Here is a 16,657-nt window from a genome sequence, read left to right on the forward strand (position 1 = left end):
GCGGCGGCACAGGACACTCAGAGGGACCCCTCGGCCCAGCCCCGGGGTGGGCGCCTGCGGGAACTTGAGTAGTTACAGAGGCCGCGCTCACCCTGGGCGCAGGCGCCAATCCAAACTGCCCCGTGGCGGGATTTGTCCCAGGAAGCGAAGTCCCCAGTAGAGAAGGCTTGGGCTGGGGTTGGGGAAACAGCTCTGGTTCTTCTAGATGGCTGGGGTCTAGACGGCGAGCTGGGCAAGTGAGATTTGATGAACAACTCCCACGCACCTCCATCAGCCCTCCCCCCAACTTTAAAGTCTCTTCTTGAGGCTATGCAAGGGATGCACACTGTCACGCGGACAGACATCTCTTGTGAATGGACTCAGGAATTCTTCGTGGTGCTGCATTATTTCACTCTGGGGACAGAGATGCTGGGGTGAGAGGTTGCCCCGTCTGCTCTGCACCTCCAGGGAACCCCACCCCCCACCCACACACAACTCCTTGGGCCCAGCGTCCGGGTTCCTTCCCCTCCCTCCTTCCCTCTTTCTCCTTTTGCCCACCTCCTCCCCCTCTTCGCCTCCCCCCGCGTCGGCCGGGCGTCATCGCCCCCTTTCCCCTCCCATCTCCAGACCGGCGCGCAGCTCAGCTCTGGCGTCCTCCGCAGTCTCCGCCACGAGCCGCTGGTGGTGCTGGCGGGTCCGCGAGGCTCGTGGCAGCAGCCCCCGCCCGCCCTCGCCAGCGCTGGGACCGCCTCGGGGGCCTTTGAGTCGAGCTGGGCAGCGTCCCGGGCACCGGGCACCGAATATGCTTCGCAGGTAAGGACGGAGCCCCCCACGGACAGGGCAAAACCCTAGAATCTGCAAGTTTCTCCGAGAAAGGCAGACCCACCCGAGGAGAGCTTCTTTGAGGGGCTCTAAGGATATGGATCAAACTTAGCACTTTAAGTCCTCAAAGAAACTACTGTCTCAATAGGCAACTCTGTGTGCCGGCCTCTGCACAGTTCAATATTAACAGTAACAGTGTTTGCATTGGACTATAAACGGAATTCTTTCTGCTTAAGCAGTACCAGAGGGGACCCTCTTTATTTTTATGATTATTAACAGATGCCATTGAAAAAGGTGTAAAACCATTCTTGGAAAGTCTACTCTGGTTGAAAGCCTCTTTGGCAGGGTTACTATGAAAGCTAGGAACCTCTGTCTCTCTAGCACATCAACTTGGCTGCACAGGTCAGCAAAAGGAGCAGTGAAAAACATTTTTAAAATGAGAAGGTGAAATGAAATGGAAAAGTCTTGTACTTGTTTTAAAATACCAAAAAAAGGGGAAGGGATGTGTAGATAGACGAAGCAAGATTGACAGAATACTGGTAATTATTGAAGCAGGGTGATGGGCACATGGGTTACACTTTTTTCTCCGCTTTTTTATACTTTCCCTCTACTTTTGTGTAGTTGGGAAATGTTCTCCAATAATAAAGTTTTTTTGCAAAGTTGTAGAAACACTCCCACCTGCTTCCTTTGACCTTTTTACCCTGTCATTGATTTGAAAAGAAGCTGCTTGCCCTATGTAGGTATTTCCCCCCTTTTTTTAACCCTTCTCACTTCTGAAATTAATTCTCATTTTATCCCAGGGCATTTGTCTCTACAGAGGATTATAAAAGTCATATTTTGCTGCTTGGAGAATTATGCCTAGAATCTGGTTTTTAATTTAGAAGAGAGAATGTACACATTCCAGCCAAATAAGACATCTAGGCTGGAAAGCAGTGGCCAAGTATGTGGAATTTTATTTTTATTAGGAAATCTTAGAGGAGCCCCTTTAGTACAAGAAGAGGCGGGGCATGGATACTCTGCCCACTTTTCTTCCAGACAACCTGGAAATCTGTAGACTCTTAATCTTTTTCATGTTTTTTAAATGTGAGATTGTTTAGCTCAGTGCTTGGCACATAGTATGTGCTCATTATATGTTCAAATAAACAACTGCTAATGTGAGTTAATTTTCCCTATTGAGTAAATTATTTATCTTTCTCTGCCCAGTGCTCAAATATCCGAGGCAAGCATACTGCATTTTAACAGTAGGATCAGGCTTGGAATTTTGGAGGCTGAGTTAACTCTGCAGATGAGAAATCGGAGAGGAGAGGTTAGGAAACAGCAAAATCAAATTAGTGGTGTAAAAGTTATTTTAGAACTTTGCTTAACCCCATTTTTCTTTCAAAGCTTCAAAATAGGTTAAACTGATACATGATTAGCCAAAAGGATTGTGATCATAAGAGGCTTCGAAGACTGATGAGTAGCGAACTGGTACATTTACATATATTCTTTGGTCTCAAAGGCCAACTTGCAAGATAAAAAATAAGTCAGGAGCCATACGCTGTGCACTTCCTATGTCATTGTACGGGAGAGCCAGCAGAGTGTTCGTTTGGGGCTCCCAAAAGTGCCATGCACCCCAAAGTTGATTTACACATCGCATATCCATTACATGAATCGAAACGTACATCTCCTGGAAAAATAGCTAAAAAACAAAGGGGGGTTTTATTTTTTTTTTATTGTGATGAGAAACAGAAGTTGTGGGTTACTGTAAAATAATCAACTGTGTAACTTTACCATCTTCCTTTCCCTCAAGTACTGCCAAATTTTTAAAGCAGACATTACTTTGTCTCCATTCCTGAAGCTAAACTTGAAAATAGTGCTATGGTATGATATTTTGAATAGAAATTGGCATTTTGTCAATGAACTTCTTGCCATTTCTTCGCAGCATTGAGTCAGTGGAGAGCTTACCCTTTGGTAATGGATTATAAAGTATTTGATAAACATATGTGAAATATTTGGCAAGTTGAAGCTTTTTCTTTGGGTTGAAATGACTTGCAGCACATTTCGGGGACTCTTCAGCCGTGCTGTAGGTCACAGTGGAAGTGTGCTGGCACGACCATGGTTTTTGGAAAACCACCTGCCAGAAAATTGTCTGGCTGTAGACAGCATCATCAGCCCTCAGTTCATCAGGATAGGCTCTGTGGCCTGTAGGTGGGTTTTCTAAATGTGATAAATTCCATATGTGACAACCATTTAGTATATTATTAGCCAGTTGGACTTATCCCCCTGCTGAATCCTACGTGCTTTTAAAATAAGTTCTGTATCATAGCTCAGTGAATGTAAACAATTTAAACTCAGGACTTTAGCTTCACCATCAGCAGGCTAGTTCTGCCATCTAGTGGTGGAAGTATGGACAGCAGGCCAGGGACCAGCAATAGAAGCTTCTCAAAGATCACAGAGGAGTAAGTTACTTGTGTTTCTCATTTGTGGTTTAATCTGAGACTTCAGAGCTGAAAGTATCTTAGAAGTGTTCTACTCCAGCTCTGTAAGTCAGGAGGATTACCGCAGAGATTCTTAAATAAGGAAAGAAACTTTGAAATGATGCATAACCTAGTAAGCACCCAGCATGCCTTTGTTGAATAAACAAATTTCTCCATCCTGTTCCAGTTCTTGTCTCTCTTTAGCGACGTTGCTCCATGCCACCATAAAGTTTTAATAGGATCTTCTATTTTTAGTTCTCAAACTGCATGACTATATGATTTTCCATGAAATGAAAATCTCCGTTTATGTCCTAGTCTCTGGACCAAACTTTCTTTCCCACTTTCTACCACTCCCTAGTGTTCTTTCTTTCTAAACATCCAGAGTGGACAGTTGTAAAAATTAGACTCTTATCTTTACTGCTGCTATAAAAATTATCAAAAATTTAGAGACTTAAAACAACAACACATTACCTTACAGTTCTGGAGGCCAGACGCCTAAAGAGGGTCAGCAGGGTTGCATTCCTCCTGGGAATTCGAGGAGAGAATTTGTTTCCTCACCCTTTCTGGGTTCTAGAGGCCGCCCACATTCCTTAGCTTGCAGGCCTGCAACACTCTGACCTCCGCCTCGTCTTCTCAGCTCCTCGTCAAGCTTCACCCTTCTTCATATAAGGATCCCGGTGATGAATGGGTCTCACCTGGAGAATCCCAGCTAATCTCCTCATGTCAAAATCCTTCACCAAATCACATCTGCAGTCTTCTTGACCATGTCAGAAACATATCCATGGCTTCTGGGGATTCAGATATGGCATTTTGGGGAGCCATTATTTGGCATACCATAGTGAGGTGCCCGACAGATGGAGATGTATGAAATCCCTTATAAATATCTACCTATGTTTTGACTCCTATTGTTTGATGTTAATAGTAGTAATTGCTGTCATTTGTGAGTGCTTGCTGTGCTCTGAGCACGACGCTTATATATGTCATATTAGTTTCTCACAAAACTACTGTAAAATTTTATTCGTGTTTTAACCACTGTAGGAAATAATGTTGGGAGAGGTTAAGTAACCTTCACAGAATCATACTGCCAGGAAGTCACAAGTATACTCAAGTCGGTTTGCCCTCAAAGCCCACTGCCTCCATAATTGTTGAAACACCTGTGTTCTTGCTGTCCACCGTGCTTCCATCGCTAACACGGTTACTTTCTCATCACTGTGATCCCATACACTTTGTAACTTAGTTTTTTTTTAATGTTTATTTACTTTTGAGAGAGAGAGAGAGAGAGAGAGAGGCATGAGCAGGGGAGGGGCAGAGAGAGGGAGACACAGAATCCGAAGCAGGCTCCAGGCTCTGAGCTGTCAGCACCAGCCTGACGCTGGGCTCAAATTCACAGATGGAGAGATCGTGACCTGAGCTGAAGTCAGACACCCAACCGACTGAGCCACCCAGGAGCCCCATGTTGTAACTTAAATGTGGCCTCCATTCCGTGTTCCAGTCAGGGAGTGACATTAGGTGAGGGCCTCTGGGAGGCAAGGAATTAGACTTTTCAGAATCCCCATTCTTCCCTGCATCTCTCCCAGTTGGTGAAAGTGACAAAGCTTTTAAACGTGATCTCCCCCAGGTGACCTGTGTCACGCCCTCTGCACACCTGCTTGTTCTCCCTGGTAATACCCTTCCCCTCCTGCCGTGGCCTTTTGCCCAAACCAGCACTACTCTCTGCAGTTATTGAGAGCATCTGGGCCGGGCCCCAGTGACTCCCTGTTGTGTGTCAATCTTCACACCTGTTGTGTGTCAGTCTTCCACTGGGTAGGTGGGGGTGAAAGTAGGGGAGGAGAGAAGACGGACATGCGCATTTTCGCGTGTATGTAGTGTGTAAATGTAGGCAGTGCTGTTGGGAGGGGCAGGTGGTTGGAATCATGGATGGCTAAATACGGCACAGGCATGTCGTAAAAAAGTGGGTATGTGATCATTTCTGTGTCCTAGCACACACATTAGGTCCAAATTGGTGTTGGCCCTCCAAGGTCATTGATCTGAGCAGTGCCTGACCCACACTACCCCTCGAAAATGTTTGACAGGTTAATGCAAAATTATGTTCCCTGGCAGTGTGGTATACACTTGAGTTTGGACAACTATGTCACCAATGTCACCATACATAGCAAGGGGCCGATGCAAACAAAGGCCTAAGTGAGAATCTCTTACCTGGTGAGGGAAAGTAACTTGGTGCAGATTCTTGACGGTAAGTCAGCATCCTTATTTTCACAGGCAGGAAAAATATTTCATGTGAAATATTTAATATAGTGACCAGTCATCTAATCTTTCATTAATCCACGTACCTACTTTAGCTAAACTATACACTTCTCCAGGTAAACAAAACAAAACAAAACAACAGAAGAGAAACTGAATCCTAGAATATAATTATGTCATGCCATAGTAAAATTCTATACACTATAGATAGACTCGCTCAAAAGGTTAGGTTTTTATTTCACCGTAAACTGCTCCCTTGTAGTAATTATTTTGACATTGACCCTGTTTCTTTTTAAGCTGAGAGCCTGATGCCATTCTAGAATTCCTAATGTAGATCCAGGCTATAAATAAGACACAGGAAATGCAATTCGAGTGTTCTGTGGCTGGGTAATGTTTAATCACACTTAAGTTTAATAGCTCTGAGAAAAATATATTACAAAGCCACAGATATTCACAGACATGAGTAATTAGGAAAGCATTCATGTGGGAAGTCTCTAAAATGTAGCTGTCCTTGAACAAAAAACATAGCAAACAAAACAAAGAAAAGGGGAGTTTCAGAGTATGTCTGAAACTCTTCTGAAATAAATATATATATATATATATATATATATATATATATATTTGTTTAGTTTTAGAAAAGTAGGAGTGTTATAGGTGTGGCTTATGTAATAAACTATTTTAAAGTGATAGTCATTCAGCCATTAGAGTAATAATTATAAAAGAACCTATTATTGACTGCTTTACTGTGCTCTGGGCTTACAGATCATTCTTTGGATATACCATCTTGTTTAATCCCCACGATTACATTATGAGGGAGAGATTACTGTTCTCCCCACTTTGCAAATGAGGACGCTGAAACTGAGCATACTGAACTGCCCAAATTCATATGTCTAATACGTGGTGAAGATGAGACTCAGCCCAAGTGTTCTTACGCCCTGGTCTATACACATAACCACTCCGCTGGACGGATGCTCCAGGATTCCAAATACGTTAGCCATCACACATCTAAGAAAGCATAAGCAAACAGAGGGTGATAGTAAGTTCTCTCTCGAGTTTCATGTGGTCATTGCTATTAATCTGGACCAAGAACAAGTGTGAAGTAATATCTACTCCATCGGTGAGAATTTATCTACAAAGCCTGATTCTTGCTCCTCCCCTGATTCCCTTCCACTCCGTTTGTCTCCATGATCCAACCCATAATCTACTGTGTGTACACTGACTCATGGTGGAGAGTCAAGGCTGCAACCTCACTTTTGCTAACCAGAACTGGTATTTGAAGCCCCAAATCCAAGGCATCTGGAAAGTGACAGTGAAGGTCACAGTTATAATGGGAAACAGGAAAAAGGAGGAGGAGGAGGGAAGACACTGGACATTAAAGCTTCCAAAATGTTATGGCTGCCCCACCAGTTGGGACTGTGTCTCTTTAGATCAATGAGTTGGTGCTTTTTGGATGATGGGCACATGTGGATGTGTTGTCCACTGAACCATGGATTGCTCTATCAGTAAGAGCTATCATTTACCTTACACTGACACTTTACCACAAGGCAAACTTAGATTTTCCAAAAGAAAGTGTCCTTAAACATTTGTCCAATTTTAAATTACAGGCCAAATTGGACAGGCTAACTGAATTCATGTCCTCTTATTACTGTGATTCTGAGGTTGTATTTCAAGGCTCTGCCCTTCCCATGCCCAAGGATAGATGTGGGCATAGCTTTTATTCCTGCGGTGCACTGTAGCAGGGCTCCCTCAAAGGGCACCAGACAGGGCTGGCAAATCCATGCTGTCTTATAATTTGTAGCATCAGATGTTGGAAGCATTGCTTACAAGCCTACTGAATTTTTTTTTTAATTGAAGTAGAGTTGAAACACAATGTTACATTAGTTTCTGGTGTACAACATAGTGATCTGACAACTCCATAGGTGATGCTCACCCGAAGTGTAGCTACTATGGGTCACCATACAGCACTATTATGATACCATTGACTATATTCCCTAAGCTGCCCCTTTTATTCCATAACTGGAAGCCTGTGCCTCCCATTCCCCTTTACCCATTTTGCTCTTTTGCCCCCCAACTAGTCCACTGAATTTGGATATTTTCAGATGTATTATTAAATCACTTATATAAAAGAATATCTTTTCTTTATTAATGGCTGAACCATTTGATATTGGCAATGACTGACATAGTAAAAGAGCAAAGTGAAGAATAAAGTTGTTCACAAAGATGAAGTAGAGGTCACTTGAAACTTGGTTAAGCAATCATCCCTGGGAAAGCTGCCTTCTGGGGTATGGCTCAAGATGCTGCCCTAGGGTCTTTACCACTGCAGTGGTTCTCAAACTGTACTATCTGAATCTCCTGGAGGGCTGGTCAAAACATGGCTAGCTGGGAACCCCATCCCCCACCCCCCCACCCCCATTCTGATTCTGGAGAATTTTGGAAAGTAGCTCTGGGTTGGACCCTGAGAATTAGCATTTTTAACAAGATCCCAGGTGATGCTGCTGCTGGTCTGGGACTGAAATCTGGGCATGCCTCGATATGACAGAGTTTATTTTGCCATACACAAGTGTGGAATTTTATTAACAAACCAATAACATTCTTTTGAGTTGTTCATGTTTCATTTTGAGTTTGAAGGCAGGAAAAATACCAATGTCCCAGCTCAAAGCAGTCAGGCAGGAGGCGTTCCCTCTTCCTCACAGGAGGGTCAACCTTTTTTGTTCTATACAGACCTTCAGCTGATTGGATGAGACCCACCCACATTCAGAAGGGAAGTCTGCTTTTCTCAGTCTACCAATTTGAATGCTACTCTCTTCCAGAAACACCTTCACGGATGCACCCAGAATAATGTTTGACCAAACATCTGGGTACCCTAGTACCAACTAGTCAAGTTGACACATAAAAGTTGCCATTACATGGGGCTTTCTTAAAAGTCTGCCTAGAGAATTATGGCACAAGGTGCATGTTTTGTTTGGTAAAGAGTAGATGAACTTCTATATTTGAGCTTACTACTCTAGTTCAATGATCTGTGTAGCAAAAGATCATCTTGTCAATTATCATTTAATATTTGCATTCTGCCTTTCTAATCCCTAACTAGCTTTAGTTGTAAGACAAGATTAAATAGCAGTGAAAAGAAAAAAAAAAACAAAAACAAACCTAACTGGACTGGAGAAACAATATCATGGTACCATGACTTAGATGTCTTCTGTTTTGCCTAGGAATGCCTTTCACACATTTTTACTCCTTGGATCATTAGTATCAACTGTTAAAATGTACAGAGTGATTCTTCGTATTTCTCAACATGGATATTTGACGTTCTGTCTTTGGTGTGTATTCTTATATTAAGTTCACAATGGACAGCTTTTGTCATTAAGGACTAAATGAAAAAAAAACCCAATTTTTAAAAATTATTTTTCCCACACTAAAAAATTTCCTTGATTGAAATTTTGCTAAGAATCAAGTAGATAATATCAAATATACACACAGTTTTCTAAATATTTATTTCGAGAGGAGAGAGAGCACATGCACATGCATGTATGTGCGTGTGCAAATGGGGGAGGGGCAGAGAAAGAGGGAGACAAAAAATCCCAAGCAGGCTCCATGCTCAACACAGAGTCCTACATGGGGCTCAGTCTCACAAACCGTTAGATCATGACCTGAGCCAAAATCAAGAGTTGGGCGTTTAAACAACTGAGCCACCCTGGCGCCCCTACATAGATTTTTAAAATAGTCTATTTTGCTCTGTTGTTAGGCCTAGAGGCAGCAAATAGGTCTCTGATTTTAGCATTTTTTTAAAAGGCAAAGGCGTAATTTTTCATCATGGGAACTACCCACTTAAACATGATTTCAAGGCCTCAATAGGGTTACTGAAATGTCAGCCCTTTTCACTCCAACTGAATTAAATAAAATTGACAAAATGAAATACTCATTGTGAAAATTATAACAAAAGAAAATACTAACTGGCTCAACAAAATAATTACCAATATAATTACTGCTTTGTATAAAGTGACATTTGCCATGTGGATGATTAGAAAATATTGTGACTGAGTGTGGAGTTTTTCTGAACAATGTCCGTTATTGATTTTTTGATGATACCCATCACTCTGTACAGAAGAATGCCCTCTCTCCAAAATAAACTGCAAGCTATTTAGCAAACAAAACAGCCTAATATTAACCTGAATTATCATTACTCAGCAGTCAAGTATGGGCAGATAAAAAAATGAAATTCCAAAACTTCGATGTAATTTTGCTGATACCAAATCATGGTATATTTGCTTAATGTGTTCAAATATATGATGAAACAAATGAATTATGTCATGTTTCACTGCATATATCACACTTAAACAGTAAAATGGCTCATGTAGTATGCGTTTCTGTTCTATCAAAAGAATGTTATTAGTGTGTTAACCAACTTCTCTACTTACGTATGGCAAAATGAACTCTCATGTCAAGAGATGCCCATATTCAACCCTGGCTCAGAGACAATTTTTGCTTCTCATGGCAGTACACAGGATCTCATAATGTGCCCTGGGTTGTGGGCCATTCCTAATATTTCTCATTAGTTTCTTTTCCATGAAAAAAAAATAAAATAAAGCTCATCAGAAATCACTGAGAGTAAAGGTATTGTAGGAATAATCTAACCTTGAATCATCTGGTTTTCTATAAAATGAATAGCATACGGTGAGCCTTGGTATTTTAACGATTAGTTAAAATACACTTAGAGCATAGGTCACGAATAATAGTGACCTCGAAGTTCAAAATTGCTGCTGTAAAGAATGCCACCACTGTCTCCTACCCACACAAATGAAAAGTGACAAACATCAATTTGGTGAAATAGATTTACATACCAGGGAGCCTAGAGAAGCAGGAAAAGAGGGCAAGAAGATGTAGACAACAGAAGAGGTATTATATAATGTATAAAGTACTGAAAACTTAAAAGATGTTTAACACAAAAGCACTGCTCTTAGATGATGAAACTAACGATAAAAGGGACTATAGTTAATCAGGATCATGTTCCCCCAAGTGGCAAATTCAGAACCACAGCCTTAAATTCTTACAACTAATTTTAATACACAGTAAGCTTCTACTGTGAAGCATTTTTGTACGTTGCTTTGCTTAGATGGTAGTTCCAAGCACAGCTTTTTAAAAAAACGCATGGCACATTGCACCATCAGTGAGCTTGGTCAGCAAACCATGGTTTAAGGAGATTCAGTGTATTCCAATGAATATTGTTTGAGCTCTGTGCTAGGCATTTATACTCTAGAGATGAGGAATTTATGATCCTTGCTCTTAAAGAGCGAAGTGCAGGGGGAAGAGCATGACATCTGCTGCTATCTTTATTTCTAAGTCATCTGGAAATAATGTTGTAGGAGACCTAGGGAGGGAGAGTGTGGCTCAGGCAATAAGGGGCCACAGTTTGTCACCCCATCTTACCGTCCCATGCATTGGGCTGCCTGGGAGGTAGAGGCAGAGATGGCAGGTGGGGGTGGGGGGAGGTGGGTTAGGCCTGGTGGAAGGAAGGTGGGGTGAAATACAGTTTACTAATTTTGGAAGTTTGTGTGCACCTTCTTAGCAGGGTGTTCATCTAATCTCAGCAAAATTGAAGTACCGTGAAAATAAGGACTATTTGGTGGTGATGGTACATTTAAGACTCAAGGCCTAAATGAAATGATAAGTAACATATTTAAAAAGAGAACCTTATAAAGCGTCACTTTCTCTTTTTATTTTTAAGGACAAAAGAGAAGAGCAAAATGGAAAACGTGCTATTTTGTTGGATATTTTTCACCCTTGGGTGGACCCTCACTGATGGATCTGAAATGGAACAGGATTTTATGTGGCACTTGAGAAAAATACCCCGGGTTGTCAGTGAAAGGACTTTCCGTCTCACCAGCCCCACCTTCAAGGCAGATACTAAGATGGTGCTAGATAGAGTGTGTGGCATTGAATGCCAGAAAGAACTCCCAGCTCCCAGCCTTTCTGATCTGGAAGACTCTCTTTCCTACGAGACTGTCTTTGAGAATGGCACCAGAACCCTGACTAGAGTGAAAGTCCAAGATGTGGTCCTTGAGCCAACTCAGAATATCACCACAAAAGGAGCACTGGTGAGGAGGAGAAGGCAGGTGTATGGCACAGACAGCAGGTTCAGCATCTTGGACAAAAGGTTCTTAACCAATTTCCCTTTCAATACAGCTGTGAAGCTCTCCACAGGCTGCAGTGGCATCCTCATTTCCCCCAGCCACGTTCTAACAGCGGCCCACTGTGTGCATGATGGAAAGGACTACATCAAAGGGAGTAAAAAGCTAAGGGTAGGGTTGTTGAAGATGAGAAATAAGGGTGGTGGCAAGAAACGTAGGGGTTCTAAGAGGAGCAGGAGAGAGGCGAATGGTGGTGACAAGAGAGAAGGTACCAAGGTGAATCTGGAGAGAGACAAGGCTGGAAGAAGAAGAAGAAAGGAATCTGGTCGGGGCCAGAGAGCTGCTGAGGGGAAGCCCTCCTTCCAATGGACCCGGGTCAAGAATACCCACATCCCCAAAGGCTGGGCTAGAGGAGGGAGAGGGGAAGCCGCTTTGGACTATGACTATGCTCTTCTGGAATTGAAGCGCCCTCATAAAAAGAAATATATGGAACTAGGAATCAGTCCAACCATCAAGAAGCTGCCTGGAGGAATGATCCACTTCTCAGGATTTGATCGTGATAGGGCAGATCAATTAGTCTACCGGTTTTGTAGTGTGTCTGATGAATCCAATGATCTCCTCTATCAATACTGTGATGCTGAGTCGGGATCCACTGGTTCTGGGGTCTATCTTCGTCTGAAAGAACCAGACAAAAAGAACTGGAAACGCAAAATCATTGCGGTCTATTCAGGCCACCAGTGGGTGGATGTCCACGGCGTTCAGAAGGACTACAATGTGGCGGTGCGCATCACTCCCCTCAAGTATGCCCAGATTTGCCTCTGGATTCATGGAGATAATGCCAACTGTACTTATGGCTGATGGAAATCTGAAACCAGTCAATGGATTACCTAAATCGCGGAGCAAACCAGTTATCATGGTAGCAAGATCACTTCATAGGTTATGCCCGGACTTGAACCCTATCAATAACAATTCAACATTTTTATAAATTTACCTTTTCAAAATTAGAAGCTTTTCATATGTTTAAAAAATACTTAGGTACAAATACTGAAACTAGACGGGCACCTCAATGTCAAGTATATATTCTTCTTTTACATAGTGATAAGTATCATTTGTGGGAAGTCTTTTGTTTCTCTCTGCCTTCCTAAAATTAGTCACTCTTTAAAAGTTCAAACTGGTATTATATATAGTATGATTTTTCAGTGGACTTATTCTCAGGGTCCTACTCTAACAAGAATCTAATAGGGTGCTGGTTGCATGTTAAATGTGAAACTGCATATACAGACATAGACAGTGTCAGGGTAGAGACGATAACTTACAATAGTTTGTACTACTTGGAGATGGACCCATTCAGTTCCTGCCCTCTGTGTTTATATTATGCTTTCTGTTGGGTCTGAGAAACTTTGGTTTAGATTTTTTTTTTTTTTTTTTAAGAATTACAAGGTACAGCAAACATTATAAGCAAAGCTATCAACTGTTTCACTGCTTTAAAACATATCAGTTGAAGTGTTTATTATTTAAAAATGAGAGACATACTGTTCTATGAAATAAATCTAGTTGAAAAAATAGGGAAGCTGAGACATTGTAAGATCTCAAGTTTTTATTTAATACTCAAAGCATAGACTTTTCATGAATGCAGAGGGAAGACAGTTAAAAAGTTACAAATGATCATGTATTGAAAGTCTCATCATTTTATCCTATAGTTTTCTGTGTATGAGTTGTTATAGTTTTAGGACAAGGAATTTTATTTAGTCTTTTTCAATAGAGAATCTTTTTCCCATTGACATGACAGATCTCAGCTTTCCTAATAGAGCCATACACATATTATTTTGGCTATTTCGCTGCCTAATAATTTTAGATATATCCCTAAAAATGAATATAATTTACAAATACAATTTTTAAAAGGAGGTTCTGATTATTTTCATTAGGGACCAAGGCTGTATACTCCTTCGGGCCACCATGGCCGCCTGAGCAGACAGAATCCAATGACTGCCTTCAGGCACAACACAGAGTAGTTACATATTTCTTGAATGAGCAGATATTTTGCTGAATCGTTGTAAAAGGGGGTTAGTTCAGGTCATTATGTTGAAAGGGTTGTAGTGATTTGCTGTTGAGCACACCATAAAATTCAGGAATGGCAGGCCTAATTTCTGGTCTGCTATTTTTGGCAGTTTCTACGGCACACATTCCTTTTTCTCAAGACTCACCTAAGTCATTGATTCTGCTGGAGTCAAAATTTATTTTACTTATTATTTTTTTAAGAGAATGGGGAGTTATACCCTTGATTAGTATGCAAAAGAATATTGGATTAGGTTATGATAAAAGGTGATTTTATGAATGTTGTCCAAAATACCTGGAATTTAATACAAGTATACATACTTTTATGGTGTGAATCTGTTTAAAAATCATTCAATAAAAATTTAAAAAATTAATCAATCATAACTCTTATTGTATCTACATATATGTATATACAGGGTTTCAGGAAATATTAAATTGTGTCATTTATTTAAGAAAAAGATTTTATTTAATTCTGAATGCATTTCACCAAGCAGGATTTTATCCTTGGTGTCAGGGGAATAGGGCTATTGACTCAAAAGTTTTGATGCAATCTTTTTTGGGGAAACATCTATATGATCGCTGCAACGGAAAGTGTTTCAACGTGATTTTTGCACACTTATGTGTTTGCAAACACACAATCTTAATCTTTGATTCTTAGGAAATACTTCTTGGGATTTGATTCAGTTCAGAGTAATTTAGGGTGCTTGGTATCAATCGCTTAGAGCTTAAGCTTAAATTCTGAATACATATAATTTTCCCTAAGATCATTATACTTTTCAAAACTGTAAAATTTAGCTTATTTTATTTGCAGAGATTTATTTTGTTCTCTCCTCTTCTGTTTTCCAAGTGAATCACGAGTCTTATATGACCTATTTAGGACCACTAAAGTATACTACATTACTCAGAAGGTTGTAATGCACATACTTTCCCTGTCATGCTTATCAGACTTGAAATAGAAAATTAAATCGAATTCACTTGGCTGAAGAAATACATTCATGCACACATATGATGTCTGCTGTGTGCAAAGGACTATAGTGACCTTCTGCTTGAAGAAACTTATCAATGATTGAGCTCAAATAACTACAGTATTTACAAAACAAATGAAATTGAAAATCATGAGGTTTTTTTCTTTACCCAAATAATGTATTTCATTTTATTTGTTTTTTCTTGCTCAAATGGATGAGTGTGTGGGCAGAAGAGACATTTCTTTTTTCCTTTTTTGATGTGCTTATTTAAATTCCAAATGTTTTTTAATTTTAATTTTTCATTTTTTAAGTTTATTAATTTTGAGAGAGAGAGAGAGAGAGACAGCAAGTGGGGAGGGGCAGAGAGAGGAGAGAGAGAATCCTAAGCAGGCTCTGCACTTTGAGCATGGAGCCGGACATGGGCTTGAACTACGAACCTCAAGATCATGACCTGAGCCGAAACCAAGAATCGGACACCTAAACTGACTAAGCCACCCAAGTGCTCCCAAATGTTTTCTTTGAAAAAAGATTTAAATGTATGTACGAACAAGACCAGAGTTCCAGACAAATCATTACCTTTTATATTTTTAGATCAAAGAATTCTTTGAAATTCTTTTTTCATAGAAAGAATCTCAGAATTAGAAGAGACCATAAAGATCATTTAGTTTAACTCCAAAATTTAGATTTTAATTTCCATCCACAGCACTCCATTCAAGTAGTTGTCCAGTAATAAAACTTTTTACCACGTATTGATTAGTTATTAAAATTAATTCAGGAATTTAACTTTAAAAAATTATTAGTTCAGTTTGCTACATTGTACAAAAATTATATGGCTTATCTTGCATTTTATCCCCATCTTCGCATTTCAATTACTCAATTCTTTGGCCTTATGCTGGCAAATTGGGTGTTTACTCATCAAAAGTAAACTGTGAGCCTTAATTAAGTATATTGGGGTAAGGCAACTGAACCAAGCACAAGGATTACAAGGATTAGGATCTATAACTATAAATAGCCTGGAAATAGCATCATTATTCTTTAATGTGATGTCCCTCTCATGATTATATTTTGGCTACTGATTTTAAAGATTACCTGCTAAGGCTTAGAAACTAGTTTTATGTTAGTAAACATTTCCAATTAATTAATGGAAGAATATTATATATATATATATATATATATATATATATATATATATATTCCCCCCCCCCCCCCCCCCAGCTAGAATTGCTCTTTCATTAAAGCCCTAACCATTAGGTTCAAAGATACTTGGGAGATTGGGTCTAATTGATCGTGAAATCTTTTTCTCGTCAGATGAGGTGAGTTATGGATGGATTCACGATTCTTTATTGAGTCACTATTTAACTGAGGGGGGAAACCTCTTAGATGGTTTCCTGTCCTACTCACAAATAAAGCCCAGGGAGGGAACTTCCTTGTCTACTTCTTTCTGTATTTAATAACTGGCAGTTTGATTGACTTAGTTCAACTGTCTAGAGCATAGCGGCCAACTTAACCTGTGATCCAAATCTAGGCTAGTTTGTTTCACTTGCAGGTGAGTTGTTGTCTTAGCTGGGCTGTGGTAACAAAATGCCATAGACTGCGTGGCTTAAACAACAGAAATTTTGCTGGATACCATCTTGCTGTGGACTCACATGACCTCTTCTTTGTGAACAGTCAAGAGAAAATGCAAACGAGCTCTTTGGTGTCTCTTATAAGGATATAATCTCATTATAAGGGCCCCACCTTGATGACCTCACCTAAATCCAATTACCGTGCTAAGACCCCATTTCCAAATACCATGAATTTGGGGTGGGGGAACACTGTCCACAACAGGGGTCCATTCAAAAGCCACAAGTTACAACTTGTGCCAGGCTCAGGAAACCTCACAGACACCAGTCACCACAGGAACTAGGCAAAGGGTATGAGCAGCAGCTCAAGCCAACCAACATCATTCTCACCACTTTCATCATCATCACCTCAAGTGTTCAAACCTGGCACAGAGAAGGTGATCAATACATGC

At 40.6% G+C, this 16,657-nt stretch overlaps 1 protein-coding gene across 1 annotated transcript; it reads left to right on the forward strand.

Moving 5' to 3' along the window:
* The first annotated feature begins 645 nt into the window (after positions 1 to 645).
* Positions 646 to 14,059, forward strand: PRSS35 (serine protease 35). Its single transcript, XM_030314581.2, has 2 exons — positions 646 to 792; positions 11,221 to 14,059. Exons 1-2 carry the CDS (start codon positions 782 to 784, stop codon positions 12,479 to 12,481), a joined length of 1,272 nt encoding a protein of 423 aa, XP_030170441.1. The 5' UTR covers positions 646 to 781; the 3' UTR covers positions 12,482 to 14,059.
* The last annotated feature ends 2,598 nt before the right edge of the window (positions 14,060 to 16,657 follow it).

Source organism: Lynx canadensis, chromosome B2 (genome assembly GCF_007474595.2).
Source record: "Lynx canadensis isolate LIC74 chromosome B2, mLynCan4.pri.v2, whole genome shotgun sequence".
In the NCBI taxonomy this organism is placed as follows: Eukaryota; Metazoa; Chordata; class Mammalia; order Carnivora; family Felidae; genus Lynx; species Lynx canadensis.